The sequence below is a fragment of the Phyllostomus discolor genome, chromosome 12, assembly GCF_004126475.2.
Source record: "Phyllostomus discolor isolate MPI-MPIP mPhyDis1 chromosome 12, mPhyDis1.pri.v3, whole genome shotgun sequence".
Taxonomy (NCBI): Eukaryota; Metazoa; Chordata; class Mammalia; order Chiroptera; family Phyllostomidae; genus Phyllostomus; species Phyllostomus discolor.
In genome coordinates this window covers 45,651,354-45,670,174 of record NC_040914.2, presented here as the reverse complement: position 1 = coordinate 45,670,174, position 18,821 = coordinate 45,651,354, and the positions used below count along the sequence as shown (strand labels likewise).

General features: G+C 59.1%; 1 protein-coding gene across 1 annotated transcript; it reads left to right on the top strand.

Annotated features, from left to right (window-relative positions):
- Positions 1-4,876: 4,876 nt before the first annotated feature.
- CTSH (cathepsin H) lies at positions 4,877-17,428 on the top strand. Its single transcript, XM_028502313.2, has 12 exons — positions 4,877-5,057; positions 8,807-8,838; positions 9,859-9,964; positions 10,969-11,039; positions 11,545-11,649; positions 13,258-13,344; positions 13,498-13,553; positions 13,809-13,890; positions 14,395-14,463; positions 15,097-15,203; positions 16,347-16,472; positions 17,016-17,428. The coding sequence occupies exons 1-12, from the start codon at positions 4,967-4,969 to the stop codon at positions 17,089-17,091; spliced, it is 1,008 nt and encodes a 335-aa protein (XP_028358114.1). The 5' UTR covers positions 4,877-4,966; the 3' UTR covers positions 17,092-17,428.
- The last annotated feature ends 1,393 nt before the right edge of the window (positions 17,429-18,821 follow it).

Sequence of the window (18,821 nt, the reverse complement as noted above, 5' to 3'; positions counted from 1 at the left end):
ACACTCGGGCCAAGTGACTCATGACCCAGAAACAGCAGGCCCATTTCTGAGGGCGGAAGGGAGGTCAGGACTCTGCTCACCTGGGGCAGGGTGTGGGCTCACCTGCAGACCTCCGCAGACTCTGCCTCTTCTGGGCCCCCCCCCCCCCCCCCGCCTGTGGTCCCACTGCCGCCCACTCGGCCTGCATCGCCTGGAAGCCTCCCGCTCACCCACAAGCCACGTACACCCACTCATGTGCCCTTCCAGAGTCCCCTCCTGGCACCCACAGGCCTCCTCAGGAGGAGACACAGCACCTCCGCACGGTTCCCATCCAGCACCACCACCTTCCATCCCGCAGGCCTGTCCGCATCGGACCCGGGGTAACCAGCGGTAGAGACCTTCCGAGGACTGCTAGGAAACCTGGTCTTCAAAATACCCGGCCACCAGGACGGCCTGGGCACTGAGAATAGGGAACCGATCAGCAAGGCAGCGGCAAATGTAGCCCAGGATTGATCCAGAAAGCCGATCAATGTGAGGCGGCACACAGGAGCCAGGCGTGCAGATGGGCGTTCCCGTGGGGAGTCAGGCCTGCGTTGTACCCAGGCTGCTACGAGACTTGCTTTTCTAAAACTCCCTCGCCCCAACTTGAGGCTGCAGATGTTCAATGTGTCTCTGAAGCAACTCCCTAAGGTCTGTGCAAAGACGTCCCAAGGACCAAATGCAACCAAATCAATCATTTTTATCATTCCTTTGCATGTGCAACATTTTTTTCTTTTTCTTTTTTTGTTATCTGTAAGAAGTAATCACCTAACTAAATCTAGAAATAATGAGAACCTTCTGTGATGTAATGCAACTAGAAAGCAGTAAAAGCCTGTCCAGGCAAGGGTCGGGGCGCTCTCCCCTTGGGAGAGTGGCCGTGCCGTCCCTGTTTCCCCACGGGACTCGGTAGTCTGTGTGAGTTTGTGTGCCGCATCCACAACACACGGACCCCGGCAGGCCAGAGTCTGCATCAGCTGAGCACCCGGACCGAGGGCCCACGGGGCACACACCGGCTGGAAAGAGGCAGCCCTGCAGCACACAGCCCCTCCTACTCAGCCCGGGACAAAGCATGACACGGGGCGGTGCAGGGGGTGAACTCGGAGGGGCAGGAAGGAGAGCGAGGACGCGGCAGCAGGACAGGTGTGGAGGTGGAGCTGCGCCCGGGATGGGGAGCGCACCTGTGGGCCGATGAGGGGTGAGGTGGTGGTGGGCATGGCATGTAGGACAGGGGCATGTCACAGAAGGTCTTAAGTGACCGGCTGAAACACCTCCTGCATTCACTATGTTTCTGACTCTCCAAAGTCTCTGGTCAATCATCTCTCTGTCCACCTGCCCATCATCCACCTGTTTATTTACCCATCTATCCAACTGTCCATCCACCCATCCATCCACCTATTCATCCATCTGTCCATCTGTCCATCCATCCACCTGTCCATCCAATCCATCCTTCCATCCAACCACCGATATATTTTTTTCCATTGATCTATAGATCTCCCCACCCACCCATCCAGTCTCCCATGTACTCGTTCAGCCACAAAGCCTTTGCCCACATACCCGCCGACTGCTCCTCGTGCCCATCCACCCACATGTGCCCCTACAGACAGTCATCAACAAAACACTCAACCCGTCCTCTGACCGCCTGCTACGGAGAACCAGCATCCAGGTGTGGACCGAGCCCCATCACTAACCAGCGGGCTGACCTAACTTCCCAAGTCTCAGCTTCTTCATCTAGAAAACGGCTGGTGGGTACTCGAAGGACCTTCGCAGGGCTGCTGTGGGCATTGAATGACAATTAATGGTAGTTATTATATCACGTTGCTGTTATTGTTATTGTTGTTGTTGTTGTTATTGCAGGATGCTAGGGGAGGAGTCCAGAAATGGAGCTCTGAGGGCCCCAGCTTATCTGCTCAGATGTGGACTCTGACAGGTGATGTGGAAAGCCAGTTAAGCCTGTAGGCGTCAGCTGGGGTGGGGTACAATTTTTTTGGGGGGCGGGCACATGTAGCCTAAAGGAAAAGGATCGGTGGGGGTGAGGCAGGCAGCAGTGGTACAGCAGCCGCCGCAGAGCCTGGGAGCCGTGGCTGGCTGGGCACCTGACCCCTCTAGACACCAGGGAGCCCAGGGCCTGGAGGTCGGGAAGGTGGGCAGGCCTCAAGTTCACCTTCATCCACCTGCTCTTCTGGGGCTGGGGCCTGCTTCTGCAGATAACTTGGGACTCTACTGGCCAGGGGTTCAAAGCCCAGCCCTCATCACTGAAGTGCCTCAGTCATTTCATCTATATAATGAGGATAAACCGTGAGAATTAAGAGAGTCTATATGTGCCCTGGCTGGTGTGGCTCAGTGGACTGAGCACCACCCTGCGAACCAAAGGGCTGCTGGTTCGATTCCCAGTCAGGACACATGCCTGGGCTGCAGGCCAGGTCCCCAGTAGGGGGGCATGAGAAGCAACCACACATTGATGTTTCTCTCCCTCTCTTTACCCCTCTCTTCCCCTCTCTCTAAAAATAAGTAAAAATCTTAAAGAGAGAGAGTCTGTTCATGCAAGGCACCATGCACTGGGGGCTGAATCTAAGACATCCCTAAAGGAGGTGAGGTCTCCTGAGTGTGAGGATAAGAACTGCTCTCCCTCCTCAGTCCCCCAGACCCCAGAAGCACCGACTCCAGAGGCACAGAAATGTCCCAGTCTCCCCATGCGCTGCAGCCTGAGAGCGCAGGCAGCCCTGGGTCTCCAGAGGCACCCACAACTATGGCTGCATAACAAATCAATCATTACAAATGTAGAGACTTAAAACCACATGAATCTCTTATCTCACGGTCCTGGAGGTCAGAAGTCCACGTGGGTGCAGCTGGGTCCTCGGTCCAGATCCCACTCTGAAGGCTGTAGGACCGATCTGCTTCCAAGCTTGTACAGGTTGCTGGTGGAACTCAGCTCCACACAGTCGTGGGACTGAGGTCTCCGTGTCCTGGCCGGCTGTTGACCGAGGTCACTCTCAGAATCTGGGGTCACCTGCGTGCCTTGGCTCATGGCCCTGTCAACGCCGGCACCACTGGGTGGCGCTCTTCTCAGGGTTCAAAGCTCTCTGACCTCCCTTCTGCCTCACCTCACTCTTCACCTTTCCTCTTCTGCTCTGAAGGGGCCCCCACCCCGGGATGACTGACTGCATCGGGCCCCTCGGACACTCTAGATAATTCATTAAAGCGAGCAGATCCGAAGCTTTAATTTCGTCTGCAAAATCCCTTCCCAGTGGGGCCTTCTTCCATCTGTCACTCCCCAGGCCGCCAGAATTGGCAGCAGGTGGGGTGGCCGCCACACACCTGAAGGACAGGACACCTGCACAGCGGTGCACCTTTATCCCAAGGCTGGTGACTTAACTTCCCGAATAGCAACCATGCAGGGTCGTTCCTGAGACATTGGCCTCCAAGCACACCCAGCACAGGTTCGACTGGCCAGTCCCGTGGGCTCTGACCAGCAAAAGGGCAGATGACCGACTGGCAGTAGGTCAACCAGGGCTCAGACTCCCCTGCACACTGACCGGGAAAGCTGCCCACCTGAGCTCAACCACACACAGCCTTGCAGGGCGATGTAAGTGAAGGGCCGGCCCCGCCGGGAGCTGACTCAAAGCCGGTGGGCCTGAGTCTCCCTCCTCCCTGCAAAGCCATGGCTGGCCGGGCATGCTTCCTTCACTTGAAATGGTCCCTGTCGTGTGTGTGTTGTCTCACACCCGGCATCTTACAGAGCACACCGAAACCAGCAAAGCAGGCCGTCCTGCTGCCTGTCACCACCAGAACCAAAAAGTGGGGGCAAGGACTGAATCTTCATGGGTGCTTTGTTCAGCGGTGGTCTGAGAAGACAGCGGGTTTTGTAGCCTAAAAATTGTCTTTGGAATAAAGGTTAATCAGGTCACAGTTGCAGTCTGGAGATTTTCCTTTTTAAAAAAAGATTTTATTTATTTATTTTTAGAGAAAGGAGAAGGGAGGGAGAGAGGGAGAGAAAGACCAATGTGTGGTTGCCTCTCATGCACCCCTCACTGGGGACCTGGCCTGCAACCCGGGCATGTGCCCTGACTGGGAATCGAAGTGGTGACCCTTTGGTTCACAGGCCAGTTCACACTCCACCCACTGAGCCACACCAGCCAGGGCTTCCTACTATTTCTTTATCTGCTTCTCCGACCACCCCCATCAGTTGCTCGCAGCCTCCCTGAGGCACAAAGATTGAATGGCTTACCCACCGCTGCAGGTCATGAACTCCAGTTCCTGGAATACTAGCTTTCCACAGGCATTGATCGCTTAAGCCCATCGACTATAACTACAGCCTCTATAATACAGCATCTTTAATGCTTGAGTCCCCCTCTCAATATTCCTCCTTTGTTCAGATTGGAAAATAAAACTACTTTCTCAGCATTAAGACTAAAATGTTTGTTTGCTTGCTTGTTTGGTTTGGGGGGGGGGGGCGAAACTCACAAAGACAGCTGTCACCCCTACCCTAGGGACATCCTTCTACCCTGCCACGTGGTTAGTGAGCACCTGAGTTGGGGGCTCTGGGGCGAGAGGGAGAGGCCAATTGTCAATCCCCCACCCCCGCGGTCAAGCCAGCCCGAGCGGATGTAGGACCTGAAGACGGGCGGTCCAGCTCGTCCTCCTTGCAGAGAAAGGCTGGGGCTCAGGGGGACCGTGGGCTTTGAGAGGGGCGAGGAAGGAGGTGGCAGAGGCCTGGAGGGTCGGAGGGTTGGAGGGTAGGCCCTGAAAGTCCTACGAAGCCCCGCCCCATTCCAGCCCCGCCTCCAAGCCACAGCCCCGCCCCATCGAGGTCCCGCCCCCAATTCCAACCCTTCCTCCGCACTCCAGCCCCGCCCACAGCCCCAGCCCCGCCCAGCGGGACTAAGCAGGAGAGCTCCGCACGCGCCACCTCTGCGCTCCGGGAGCAGAGTCCGCCGCCGACTTCGCCGCGATGTGGGCCGTGCTGCCGCTGCTCTGCGCAGGGGCCTGGCTGCTGGGACCTCTGGCCCGTGGCGCTGCAAGCCTGTCTTTGGGCTCCCCAGGTATGTGGGCGGCAGTTTTGGGGGTCCGGGATCCGAGCTCCAGACTCAGAGAACTTGGCGGGGGCGCTCCGCGTCGGGAGGAACTGCGGCCCAGGACTCTGGAGTCGGGACCCGGAGGGGTGCGCTGCGTTACGAAAGGGGGCTTGAAAGAAGGGGTATGCACGGCCGGAGGACCGGTGGACAAGTGTCCCGGGCCCGCTGCGCAGTTGGATGCAGAGGCTAGGGTCCCAAAGGAGCGCGCAGCGGCCCTGTGGCCTCCCCCCACCCTAGGACACGCAGCGCTTGGATCTGCGCCTGCGGGACGAGCGCGGGGCCTTCCCAGCCTCTCTCGGCAGCTTTCCCTGACCTGCAGGCGGGGATCCCCAGACATGCTCGTGCCCCTCGCAGAATGAGCGGGACAGCGGTCTGGAGCCGCCTAGAGCAGCAGCACCTTCAGCCCCTGAACACAGAGGGCGCTCCCTCCCTCCTTCCCCGCCGCTGCCCGCCACCCACCGGCTCTGAGCTCGCCAGTCCCCCTGGCCCCTCACACTGGGGACAGAAAAAGCAGCCTCGGGTGGGGGACTGAGGCTCAATTTCGTCTACTCTGAATCTTGTCTTCTTCCAACCCCCACTTGTACAAGAGAGACCCCCGTCTTGCAAACCTGAAGGGCGCCTAGGCCCAGGTCAGTCCCACCCTGAGGGTGACCCAGCTGCCCCAGGCGAGGGCTCTGACTCACCCGGGAGCTGAGACCTGCACCGGGCGCTGTGGCAGGGCCCTCCTCACTTCAGGGCAGGGCTGGGCAAACTTTCTCTAAAAGGCCAGACAGTAAATATTCCAAGATTTGTGGGCCACACGGTCTCCCTGGCAACCACTTAACTCTGCCGGGTACAGGGAGAGTGGCCATAGACCAGATGCAAAAGGACCAGTGTGGTGCTGTTCCCATAAATCCCTCCAATTTATGAGAAGTGACCTTTGAATTCAAGTGATTTTCAGGTACTGTATTCGGTCATTTTTTCCCAACAGTTCAAAGCTAGAAAGGCCATCTTTAGTTTGTGGGCAGGACAAAAACAGGCAGCAGCACGATTGGGGAGCCCCGTTGTAGACACCCCCCACACAGCCTCACAGGCGGGGCTCACGGGATGAGAGGGTACTTCCTCCTGGAGTCACAGTGGGCTGACATGGATCTAGCCCAGGTTGGGCCCTGCCGGAGTCACCCCCAGCTGCTTCTTCCACGGACCTCCAGTAGTCCAGTATTTCCACCGCTGCGTGTTGCTGTTGTTACCTGCCTGGGGGGCAAACCCCAGTCAGTTGTCCCCAATTCCATCTGCTTCAAACCCAAGTGCCCCACAGGGCAGATGCCTGGAGAACGTGCATTTCCCCCAGGTTTCTGGAACAGGTCTGTGACCCACAAGGAGAGATCCAAATTCCGTACAGCAGAGATCTTCACACTGGGGGGGGGGAGTGGGGACGGGGTGGGGGGGGGGACCGCAGGGAACACAAAGAAATCCCAGGGGACTCCGGCACAGACCGGGAATCAGTTTTCAGGGGGCCTTTCCTTTCCTTCATCCTAAATCTGAGCCCTGGGACTGGAGGCAGCCAATGCAGAGGCTTGTGGTGGCAGACGCTTCAAGGCCGTGGATTCTCCACGGAGAGTGAGCTTGAAAGAGCGTCTGACGGGCCATGCCGGGTGTCTGTCAGCTGATGGGGTCTCAGAAACAGCGTGGAGTGATCAGGCAGCATGTGACTCGGGCGTGGTGAGGAGTGCAAGGAACTGAGTGGCATCGGTTTAAGAACGGCCTTCCCACCCCAGCCGGGTGGCTCAGTTGGTGAGAGCGTGGCCCCAGGACACCAAGGCTGCGGGTTTGGTCTCGGGTCAGGGACCACGCACGAGAAGCAATAAGTGAGACGAGAGACCAACATTTCTCTTGCTCCCTCTCCATTCTGCTCCCTCTCTAAAATCAATATTTAAAAAAAATTAAAAATGGACTTCATGGTCCCAGAAGCAATAACCAGTAAATATTTGTATTGCTTATTATTAAGTAAGCAATACGCTTTTTTGAGTAGCATTTCTCAGCCCTTTGACCTATAGAAGAGCAGAGACCAGAAGTTATGCTGACCCATTAAAAAACAGACCATGTTCACCCACGAAGATAAAAATCCAGGTGCGGGGGTGGTTAGGAAAGTCCTATTTATCAAATTAAGAGATGCATTTTTTTTAATATAAGTTTACTTTCTCTGTTTACAAATTGCTTTTCATACTGGATAACGTACCTAAAATGTTTTAACCCATCGGGTATGAATAATAACAATGATGATTCCTCGATCCAGAAAAAAAAAAGTGTGTGTAATATTCAGAGAGGTGTGGGTCACAGGGAGTGAAAAGCATGAATACTTTTTGATCTTGTCTCACAAAACGGCGTTTGGGCGATCAAGTATGAACAAGTGGGGTGTGGGCGGAAACGTGGGTTCAGGGGAAATAGAAACTATGTGACATGTCCGACTCTTCTGGAAGAGGAGGTTCGTGTTGACGACGGTGCACATTAAATCATGGTACGTGGATTCCGTTCCCGGACGGGGTCTGGCCCCGAGCGGGGCTGCCTGGGGCCAACAGGGGTGCAGGGGGCTACGAGGGCACGTTTATTCAAGCTGCGGACAGTGAGACCAGGAAGGGTTTAGCACAGAAGCAGCAGGAGAGCCCGGGCTGGGTTGCCTTTGCTCACTGGGAAGTCAGAGAAGAGGGGGCCGTGGGGACAGGTCGGGGCATTAGCCTGGGACACACTGCCACTGCCCATTGCCCTCAAAGTTAGGAGACACGGGCCAGTGGGGGAAGAAGCTGCAGAAGAAGAAGGGAGAGGGGATGCCTGAGTTTTTATCTTTTTCCTTTTCCCGTGGGTGGGCAGGGATCTCATGGGGGGGGAGGGCTCAGCAGAGTATTCATCGGTTCTCCAGGGGCGCCCTGGCAGGGTCCCGGTCTCCTCTGAGGGGTCCGTGCCCGGGCAGGGGGTCCTAGTCCCCTGCAGTTGGCTCTGGAGTTGCCACCTGGCTCTGCTGCTTTTCTGGGCCTGGAGCTGGAGCACCACCGAGGCCTGGGTGTCGTCTCCAGGAGAGAAGGGGTGGTTATTTTCCCAGTTCTGCCACCCTGGTGACCAGCGACTCGCACTGGGTGGCCAACTGCTGTCCATGGTGCTCAGCGCTCTGAGGTGACTTAAACATGGACCCGGGGGAGCAAAGCCAGGGTCCTCAGACAAGTGGCCAGGCGGTCACTGCAAATACAGGTTTATTGGGAGAGTCACACCCATTTGCTGCCCCAGTACAAGGGCAGAGAGGCTGTGACCAAGACCGTGGGGACTGGGACAGCTAAGATAATTACTCTCTGTGCTTTTATTTTCATGAAAAAACTGCTGACTATGTGTGGACCATTCCATTAACTTCTTATTGATACATAGTATCATGCAGAAAAGCCCATGAATCGTCAAACACACATTTCAATGAATTTCCACAATCTAGTGGTGGCATCAGCAGTGCCCCCAAAGCCCCCTAGGAGGTGCTCTCCGGGCTTTGACCCCGCAGGTCAAGGAGCTGTGCAAAGCCAGTTTGGATACCACAGCCATCAGACTGTGCTTCCTTCTGGTGCGGTGGCCATTCTGGTGTCAACACCATTCTTGGGGCTGTATGTTTAACCCAGTTTCCTGAAATGCAAATCAGTTCTCAAGTGCCTCCCTGGGCAAGGCGCCCACGCCTGATTTTTTTTCTTTCTTTCTTTCTGCAGAGACGTTTCGCTTTAAGTCATGGATGCAGCAGGTCAGTGCCCAACTTCTTCTTTCTGAAGCTCTTCATTCCTCTCCCTCTCAGTTTCCTGGTCGCCGTGCCAGATTCAAGACAATGGGGTGGGGCTTTCCAACCGCACCCTCCTGGGCTTTTCCCAGCCCATGGAAAGGTTCGCAGGCACCCTCCAGAGGTGCCCAGTACTGGAGGGGATCCCCAGCCCTGGGGTTCAGTCCCTGTTTTGTCTTTATTTAAAGATGTTGATTAATTTATTTTTAGAGAGAGGGAAAAGGAGGGAGAAGGAGAGGGAGAAAAACATCAATGTGTGGTTGCCTCTCAAACGCCCCCTACTGGGGACCTGGCCCACAACCCAGGCATGTGCCCTGACTGGGAATTGAACCGGCAACCCTTTGGTTCACGGGCTAGTGTTCAGTCCTTACTTTGTATTTAAATCACACTGCATGCTGGCTGCTCTGTCAGTCAGTCAGAGAACACTAGTGCATGTGCTTTTGAAAAATGGTGAATTTGGCCATAAACTTGGCCCAACACCAGCTATGGTGTCCAGGGGTGACCTGACCTTGGCAGGTCTCCTCACCGGGCCTCTGGGGCTATTGGTGGACATGCAGGGGCTCCATTCCAGCCACAAGTCCCTGGACGCAGGGGGTTGACTTTATAATTTCCTGAGCCCCAGGACAGTGTCACACTCACTGCCATAGATTTGGCCTGAGAATCATTAGCAGCAAAAAAGGCTCCATCTGCCCTGGCTGGTGTGGATCAGTGAATTGAGTGCCCACCCGTGAACCAAAGGGTCACTGGTTCGATTCCCAGTCAGGGCACATGCCTGGGTTGTGGGCTGGTTCCCCAGTAGGGGGCGCACAAGATGCAACCACACATTGATGTGTCTCTCCCACTCTTTCTCCTTCCCTTCCCCTCTGTCTAAAAATAAATAAGAATTTTTTGTTTTTTTTTTTTTAAAAAAAAAGGCTCCATCCATCCTGGTAGAGAAGAAAACTGCATGAAGGTCCCAGGACCTCAGGCTGCTTTGTTTTCTTTTAGCACCAGAAGACATACAGCACAGAGGAGTACCGGCACCGGCTGCAGACCTTTGCCAGCAACCAGAGGAAGATAAAAGAACACAACGCCAGGAACCACACGTTTAAAAGTACCCTGGGGATGGCTTTGCTGAGGGCTTCTCAGTCCTCGGGAGGAGGGCGCAGCTCATTGCTGCAGAGAAATTCCTGGGGCGAGGGGCGGAGGGGCCGGCTCAGACCCACTGTGCTTTTACCCTCCCTGAGACCCAAGGGGCCGCAGACTCAGGACCACCACGCTGGGGCTGCTGCCCAGAGGCTGAGCCCTGGCTGGGTGAGGGGGACATCCGCCTCCAGGGACATCCGCCTTCCCTCTGGGGCACTCAGGGTGTCCAAATGATGGCACTGTCGGCTACGCCGGGGACAGGGCCCTCAGGCTCGAGCTGCAGGGAGGCCTGGGTGGGATGTCATTTCTGCCCAGTACTTGCTGTGCGACCCGGCTGGGGTCACAGTCTCTGAAAGCGACTTGGCTAGGAAGTGGAGATGACACTGAATGAGGTGGCAGGTGCATAGACACCTGGCTCGGGTACTGTGCCTGGGTGTCTAAAAGGCTCACCAGTGGGGCATCTGAAGCTGTGAGTGCCCAGGCCCGGACCCCAGACCCACAGCCCCTGGGCAGCAGCCAGCAAGTACCAGGTCTGTCCAGAAAATACACCTAGCCAGGTCCTCCACTCATGAAGAAGGCGCAGCAAAGCTATGGCAAGATCAAGGTCGTGCTGACCGTGTTTTCTGATTGGGAAGCTGCCGCCCCTCCAGGCCCAACAATTAATAAGGAGTATCTTTTTCCATAAAAGTCTCTTTCTCATAGTACATGGCGGGACACTCTCTGGACAGACTCCAGATGCCCTGCCAACAAGCTCCCCCGGGATCTCTGAGGCCCAGCCCAGGGCTGAGCTCGGGGACGGGATCACGTGGCATTTAAAAACATGCAGCGGCCGGGCTGTGGCGGCCTTGGGGGGGGGACACAAACAAACGTGGGGGTTTCACACTTTTCTGTCTCTTTCGTAGCGACTTACAGAGGAGCTCTTTCCTTTCTTTTTTTCACTTTGGTTTTTCTTTTTCCTCCTTTTTTTTTCAGTGGGAATAAACCCCTTCTCAGACATGACGTTTGCTGAGTTTAAACGCAGGTTTCTTTGGTCGGAGCCTCAGGTAGGTGTCACCGGACCTTGGGGACAACCCCACGCCCCCAGGCAGGTTCACACCAGACACAGCCGCCGCTGGGGCCCCAGGCTCTCCGGGGGGCCGGAGGTCAGGGCCCCCTCGGCCCTCGCAGCCTCAGCGCCGAGGATGCTGAACTCGGGGTTGCCCTGCAACATACAGATGCCCAGTGAAAATCCAATTTCAGACCAACAACAACAACATTTTAGCATAAACACTGCATGGGACAGACTTCCATTATAGCGCAGCCTCGTTCGCCCCGCACCTGCCCCTCGGTCGGAACTGCAGAGCGGAGCCCGCACTGCCTGCACCCGCTGGCCCGGCTCTCCCCCAGGGGAGCCAGCGCCTGGGGGCAGGTGGTTCTGACAGCTGCCGCCTTTCTCATCCTCTCTTAGTGACTCCATTTCCATTACACACCTGTTTTGTTGTTGTTGTTGTTGTTGTTGTTTTACATGGTTTTCTTTGCCACTGAAAAAAATTCTATCTGTTGTTCCAGAACTGCTCGGCCACCAAAAGCAACTACCTTCGGGGTACGGGTCCCTACCCCACCTCCGTGGACTGGCGGAAGAAAGGGCGCTTTGTCTCGCCAGTGAAAAACCAGGTACGCCGACAACCCCATCCTCTCCCTGAAAGCACCCACACTCTCCTGCAGCTTACCAGGAGGAAAACCTCACAAGGACCCCAAACCTCGGCAGGCAAACCCCCAACTTTACTTTTCCTCGTCTCTCTTTGGAGAGGCCGAAGGTCCTATTACAATGGGCAGAAGTTCCCCCCACCCCCACCCCACTGCAGGGCCCCTACTGGTCCCAGGTCTCTCCTAAAACCCCCCCAAACACCACAGATATTGGACGCGAGGGCTCCATTCCTACCCTGCGGGGCCCCAGAGCCCAGCCTCTCCTTGGCAGCTTCCCTCCAGGTGGTTGCCAGTGGGCCATCAGCAGAATGGCACCCAGCACCTCAGGACCCTCTGGCTCCACAGGGGGCTGCCCTCAGTGGGGGAAAGGCGCCCCCTGCAGGGCGCCGTGCCTTCCTGCACGCAGAGCAGGGCCCTGCTATGGGCTGGAGAGTGAGACCCCACCCCCTGCTGTCCCCAGTCCGACCGTAGTCAGTCCCCTAGAAGTGACACTGCGGTGGCTTCAGAACCGTGCTGACCCCTCAACCCCAGGAAATCCAGGCTTCCCTGGACACACGTGGCTTCCCACGTTAACTCTCCGTGAAATACATTCTCCCCTTTCCTGGAAGCCTGGGCGCAGCTTAACATCCTCCCCGGCCCCCCGGGGTGCAGAGCCTGCCTAGAGACCGGGACAGGTAAACAGCCCCCAGGAGCAAACGAGCCCCCCTCCCCACTGGCCGTGACCCATCCGAGAACCCACCACAGTTTAGAGCAACAAGGACTCGGTGTGGGGGCCTGACCCGCCCACCATTCGGGTCAGCAGCTTGCTCTCAGGGCCTGATGTAAGCAGGTGGCACGGGCCACTCTCTCTGGTCGGGTCTGAGTTCCAGGTCCAGTGCTTGCGGTGAGGCCCTGCCCTGTCCCCTTTGGGGGAGGGCACGGGGACCCTGTGACAGGCACCCCTCTTAGCTGAGGGGAGACTGGGAGCAGAGGGGATGGGGGACCCACATGCACAGGAGCCGTGAGACCAGAACATGGCAATGCCATGCGCAACAGGAAGGGGCTGAACCCCGAGGGCAGAGAGAAACAGGGGTGGCCATGGGGCAATGGTGGGGCAGGCAGGGCCTTATCGCCCTCCTAACAGCCCCGTGAGGCAAGCTCTGTCCTTCCGTCCCACATGTGATGAAACAGGGTGAGACCGGGGACATGCCGCCCGGGGGGCCCACAGCGGGGGGTGGCAGGCCGGTCACTGGAGGCCGGAGCATGGAGGCTGGGCAGTGGCAGAAGCTGCTGGGATGGACGATGGGGCTGGACGGGCAGAGCCAGGTGCCTGGGAGAGGGTCAGCCTAAGGGGGACGGGTGGGGGGCTTGTTACAGTCGGAAGTTAGGGTGGTGGGTGGGACGAGATGGGAGGTGGAAAGGGAGAGAGAAGGTTCCAGAAGCAGGGCTTTGTTGAATCCTGCTGGGAAACAGTGGGAAGAAGAGTCAGCAGAGGATCTGGAAGCAGGGGAGCCGCAGGCCACGGGAGGGGCCGGCACTGAGTGGCCGACACGGGTCCAGCCACGGCGCCCAGTCACGGCCCCACCCACCCTCCAGGGCGGCTGTGGCAGTTGCTGGACCTTCTCCACCACGGGGGCCCTGGAGTCTGCGATCGCCATCAAGACGGGGAAGATGCTCTCTTTGGTAAGCAGCTGGCCGCAAGGATGGGGACACTTCCTGCCGGCCACGGCTTTGCCCTGAGGGCTGGCGGGGCAGCGGGCCAGGCCCCCGCGGAGAGGGAAGCACAGTTGCGGCCCAGGCGCGGGCTCACGGGTGTGTGTTCGTTCCCACCTGCAGTCGGAGCAGCAGCTGGTGGACTGCGCCCAGAACTTCAACAACCATGGCTGCCAAGGGTACGTCCGCGCTCTGAGGGCCTGCTGATCGCTAGCCTGGGACCCAGGGTGCCTGCCGGGCGCTGCCACAGACACGGCCCTGCCCACCACCCCAGGGGTGGCGGGGGGAGCAAAAGCGTCCCTGTGTGTTGGAGGGAAGGTCACCTGGCAAGTCCGAGCGCCCTCAGGTGGAGCAGGGCGGGGCTGTAACCCCAGCCGCGCCCTCTGCCCCTGGGAAACGGCCCAGCCCTGGCAGCACCTCTGTGCTCCCCGCAGGGGCCTCCCCAGCCAGGCCTTCGAGTACATCCGCTACAACAAAGGCATCATGGGCGAGGACAGCTACCCCTACGAGGGCAAGGTAACTCCCTCCAACTTCCCGCGCCTGCCCCGCGTCAGACCACGCCCCTTGCCGGCCCCCTCAGCCGCAGGACCGCCCCTCGCAACCTTCAGAGTCCCCGGCCTCTCCTCGGCCACGCCTCCACTGCCCCTCACCCGGCCCTGCTGCTCTCCCTCCTCCCACCCTGTGGCCCATCAGGACTGTGACCACACAGACTCACGTGCAGGACGCGCCCCTAGTCCCATGCCCACGGCGCCCAAGGCCTGCTGACCATGCCAGCGGCCCCCGCCATCACCCTACCCCGGCCGGTCCACGGCCGGAGCCCGGTCATCTGCCAGCACTGCACCATCTTACCGCTATGAGAAAGAGATGTGTCTCATGCTCCCTGCTGTGACCCTGTCACCAGGCCCTGGACACGGGGCTTCTGCCTCGCAAATGTTATCAGACTGCGTGGGGCAGGCCTGAGGCCTGAAGGCTCAGCCGGGCCTCCTCACTTGCATGCCCCGCCCTCTGCCACCCTAACAGGACGGCAACTGCAAGTTCCAGCCCGGGAAGGCCATCGCTTTCGTCAAGGACGTGGCCAACATCACCCTCGTGAGTACCGACCCCTCCCCACACACAGAGGCCCCGCCTGGGTGTAGGGTTCCCAAGGAACAGCGTGGGAGGAGAGGCAGGAAAGGACAGTCAAGGGAGGGAGGCCACAGGGGGCCAGGGCCAGGTCTGGGAGGAGGGACTTGTAAGCCAAGGAGAAAACCCAGCCCTGGCTGGGGTGGCTCAGTGGATGCAGCACCAGCCTTCGAACCAAAGGGTCGCTGGTTCAAGTCCCAGTCAGGGCGCATGCTTGGGTTGGGGGCCAGGTCCCCAGTAGGGGGCACGTGAGAGGCAACCACACACTGATGTTTCTCTTACCCTCTCTTTCTCCCTCCCTTCCCCTCTTTCTAAAATAAATAAATACATTCTTAAAAAAAAAAAAAGAAAACCCAGAGGGTCCTGGCCATTTGGGCATAGGGCAGTGAGGGACCTCAGTCACCAACACCTGCTGTGAGGGAGCCCCTTGGAGCTGTGTTTTTGTCCAAAACAAACAGCCTTCTCTTCCTTCCCCCTGGCCGTGCACCGTGCTCTGGGCCTGTCCCCGGCCTGGGGTGCAAAGGGCCACATTTTGAAGGTGGGTGGGGAGGGGACAGCGGTCACATGTGTCCGTCTCTCAGTCCTCCTGTCCGTCCACAGAACGACGAGGCGGCCATGGTGGAGGCGGTAGCCCTGTACAACCCCGTGAGCTTCGCCTTCGAGGTGACGAGCGACTTCATGCTGTACAGGAAGGGCATCTACTCCAGGTGAGACCCGCCCCCGGACCCCCTCACCTGTGCTGGCACTGCTGCATCCCCACCACCACGCCCTGCACGGTCCACGCAGGCCGGAGGTCAGGCGCAGAGCTTGAGCTGTGTCTTCCTGCGGGAAAAGCGGCCTCCCATTAAGAGGACCCACAGGTCGAAAAGCCCGAAGCTGTGAAACGGAGAAACGCACGCACGGCTGCTCTCAGGCAGAACCTTCAGCTGGAGGCTCCGCCCACCCCGCTGCGTCCCGCAGTGGCTCCTCCTCCTCCCACTGCTCCCAAAATGCTGGTGACCCCAGCTCTCTGCTCCGCCCTCTCCCCGCCCCTCACTGCCCTCTGCTGAGAACCCGCGTGGCTCAGATGCGCCAGGTGGTGGACCCACCTGCCATCTCCCGCCTGTGGAAACCTTCCCTCCCCGTGCTGCTGTCCTGGCCCACCATGGCCAGTCCTCACCGCCTCCTCCCCGGGTCTGTCCCGGGGCCCCCCCACCCCACTGGTCCACCCTCCGCTGAGAGCCCAGTCAGCCTCTCACCCGCCCCCCCCCCCCCCCTGCCCCGCTGTCTGGTGTCTGCGCTCGGCTGGCCCTTCTTCCTCCAAGCTTGTCCTCCATCAGAACCACCCATCGTCCCATCCTGCCCTGTGCCTTGCCCTGGACTCACCCCACGGGTTTACAGTTCCCGTCTCAGGGAGGCCTCCTGACCCGCCCATCCACCTGGTCCTTGTTGGGCCAGACTGTGTCCCTGGGGCTCCCTCCGTCTCCCACCGTCCCAGCCCCCAGAGCGCCAACGCCGCTCACGACCGGCACCTTGGCGCAAGCCCCGCACACGATGCACGTCCGCTGGGTTACCACACAGCCCCTCAGTCTGTTCTCTGCAACCTCTCAGAATTTCCTCGTGGACCCTTTGCCAATGGAACACCTGTTACTTGCCCTAAACACAGGTAGTCTTAAAAATAAGGACGGAGCAGCAGAGCCACTGCACGTGCGCCCCCTGCTGGGTGGCACCTTCTCTCCACTGTGTGCGCACGGCTAAGAGCAAAGGGCCTCACTCCCTTCCCGGCACCTGCAAGAGGCACTCACAGACGCTGGCTGCTCTTCACGTTGGTCTCCCCAGACTGTCAAAGCCGGTTTATTTTTGTTTTCCAGTACTTCCTGTCATAAAACCCCAGACAAAGTCAACCACGCCGTCCTTGCTGTCGGGTACGGAGAACAAAACGGGAAGCCCTACTGGATCGTGAAGAACTCCTGGGGCCCCAGCTGGGGGATGAACGGGTAAGCCCAGGCCCTGTTCTCGGGGAGGGCAGGATGGCCCTGCAAACAGACGTGTAGCTTCCCCAAAACGAGCTGGTCGGTTGAGCCCTGGGGGGTGAGAGACACATGTGAGCACAAAACCCCTCTCGCAGCCCCCTCTCCAGCCCTGGGCCTCGGCTCTTACCAGCTCAGTCGAACCAGGAGTCTGTCCGGCTCCACCCTATAGCAGACCTCTGCTGGGAACCCAGGCCCAGCCCGCCTCGGGGATGGTCTGTTTGTGGGAAACGGGAAATTGGGGCAGCCAGTCTGTCCCAAGGCCACCCCTTTCCCCGGGGACCCAGGGATGATTATTGAACCATGTGAGGGCCCTCCGGGAATTCTGAGGGGTGAGAAATGGAATCCCATTCACGAAGTCAGGCCGCTGGTTTCCTGGCGATGACCGAGCCACTAACTCTTTATGAATAAGTTCAGGCGGCTCCTCCCTGGAGTCAGATCTCGGTGGGCAGCCAAGTGCTGCAGGAAGGGCAGCCGCCCGCCAGGCCTCAGCCCTCACTCTCTGCCCAGGTACTTCCTCATCGAGCGTGGGAAGAACATGTGCGGGCTGGCCGCCTGCGCCTCCTACCCCATCCCGCAGGTGTGAGCTCGGATGCGGCGGCTGCGACCCGCCAGCTGCGACCCGCCGGCAGGCAGAGGGAGAGGAACACCAGGCCGCCCGGGCCGATGGGGGGCGTCCTGCTGTGGAGGGAGCAGTGGGGGAGCTGCCCAGGGCCCCCCCTCGCACCCTCACCGCCTGAGCGAGGGTCCCAGCAGGCCCCAAGTCCACCCATCTCCTGACCAGACGTGCCTGACAGACTAGCACTGACCAAGAACCTTCTTTATCCCCTGGGCGGGGCTGCTGCTCACCTCCGGAGAGCTCTGGGGACCGTCTTCTGTGTGGCCTTGACTCAATAAACTTCCAAGGAGCACTGCCCCGGGCACTTCCAGGCCTGTGCTGTGTGCTGGGGACCAAAGGTGACCCAGGTTGGGCCTGCCCTCAGGGCTTGGGCCTCCTGGGGTGGGGTGGGGGGTGGCAAGGGGGTTGCCCGGGGGTCTGCCGGGAGGATGGACGACGTGGGTGCTGGTGTCACCTCTGCCAGGTGGGGGGGATGCAGGAGGACAAACGGTTTTCTGATGGGATAATGGAGCACCTGCCAGGGGACCGGGTCCGGGTGTAGTCTCCCAACACCGCCCCCCGCTCCTTACACATGCAGCCTCAGCAGCAGGTCCAACCCCTGTCACTGCCAGGCACCCCCACATCGTGTGTCCCCACGGCTGTCCAGCCCCTGCCCCGGAGCAGGAACCACACCCCGGGTTCAGCTGCCCCGTCTCCCACAAGGCTGTGCTTCTGAAACCTCCACTTCAGCTCTCATTTCTTCTTCCTCATCTTCAATTCCTGTTTTTCTAAGATTAGCCTGAATATGCTAGATATCAAAATTCAAGCAAGCAACACAAAGACATCTTTTACTTTCCCCAACCAGACTCTCCCCAAAGGGCAGGGGGCCCGGCGCAGCCTGGCAGCCCCCCTGCCTGACAGTCAGGGCTTCTCAGTAAGAGCAGGGCCCTCGATTGTCCACCCACCCCCAGCACGGCCACTGCGGCCCCCAGCCCTGCAGGCCCCCAAAGGCTGGGTCGGGAGGACCTGTGCTGAGCCGAGAACGGCGCTGGACTTGGACTGGGTGCGAGGAGGAAGAACCCTTGTGCTCCAGGCTGACTTTCTTCCCACACAGCACACACAGCTTTCGTTAACTAGGGTTCTCGGGCACAGGAGTGCAAACAGGGTGTCTGCTTTAGTGCAGGACCTCACGGCCAAGGGCGCCCACTGCATGGGGACCCAGAAGGCCACCCCCGAGGGCCACCCCTGCAGACCCAGGGCCAGGAGACAGGCGGGAAAGGGGCGCCTGGCCCCTGCCCGGGCCCCGACAGGCGTGTTCAGAGGGCCAAAGCCAGTGCAAGCCAGGACCTTCTTGCCATCTTAAACGAATCGAGTCACCGTGTGCCATTGGCAAGGTGGGGAGAGACAACTTTCCTCCCCAGAACGGCCCGAGGGAGTGGGCCACTTGGCAGCAGCTGCCCACCAGGACTGCTGGAGCTGGGGCTTGCCCGTCTGGAGCCCCTGGGGCAGGGAGCAGGGCGGAGCCAAGATTTGGGGACAGAGGAACGCTCCCCATGGGGAGCGGAACGGCAGCCTGCGTGCAGAGGAAAGCAGGGGGCTGGGAGCAGGGGCCACCCTCGGTCCCGGGAAGCCAGGGGCCCTGCGGACGGGTGAGGCGAGCAGGCCCAATGCATGAACTTCCAGGGCACTGGCACCAGGCCGTGCAGCGTCCTGCGTGT

What these genes read in the sequence shown, in the direction of transcription:
- CTSH (XM_028502313.2), top strand. Translation starts at nt 4,967, where the DNA reads ATGTGGGCCGTGCTGCCGCTGCTCTGCGCAGGGGCCTGGCTGCTGGGA. An exon ending in AACAACCATGGCTGCCAAGG is followed by an intron (nt 13,554 to 13,808) that starts GTACGTCCGCGC and finishes TGCTCCCCGCAG; the next exon opens with GGGCCTCCCCAGCCAGGCCT. An exon ending in CCCAGCTGGGGGATGAACGG is followed by an intron (nt 16,473 to 17,015) that starts GTAAGCCCAGGC and finishes CTCTCTGCCCAG; the next exon opens with GTACTTCCTCATCGAGCGTG.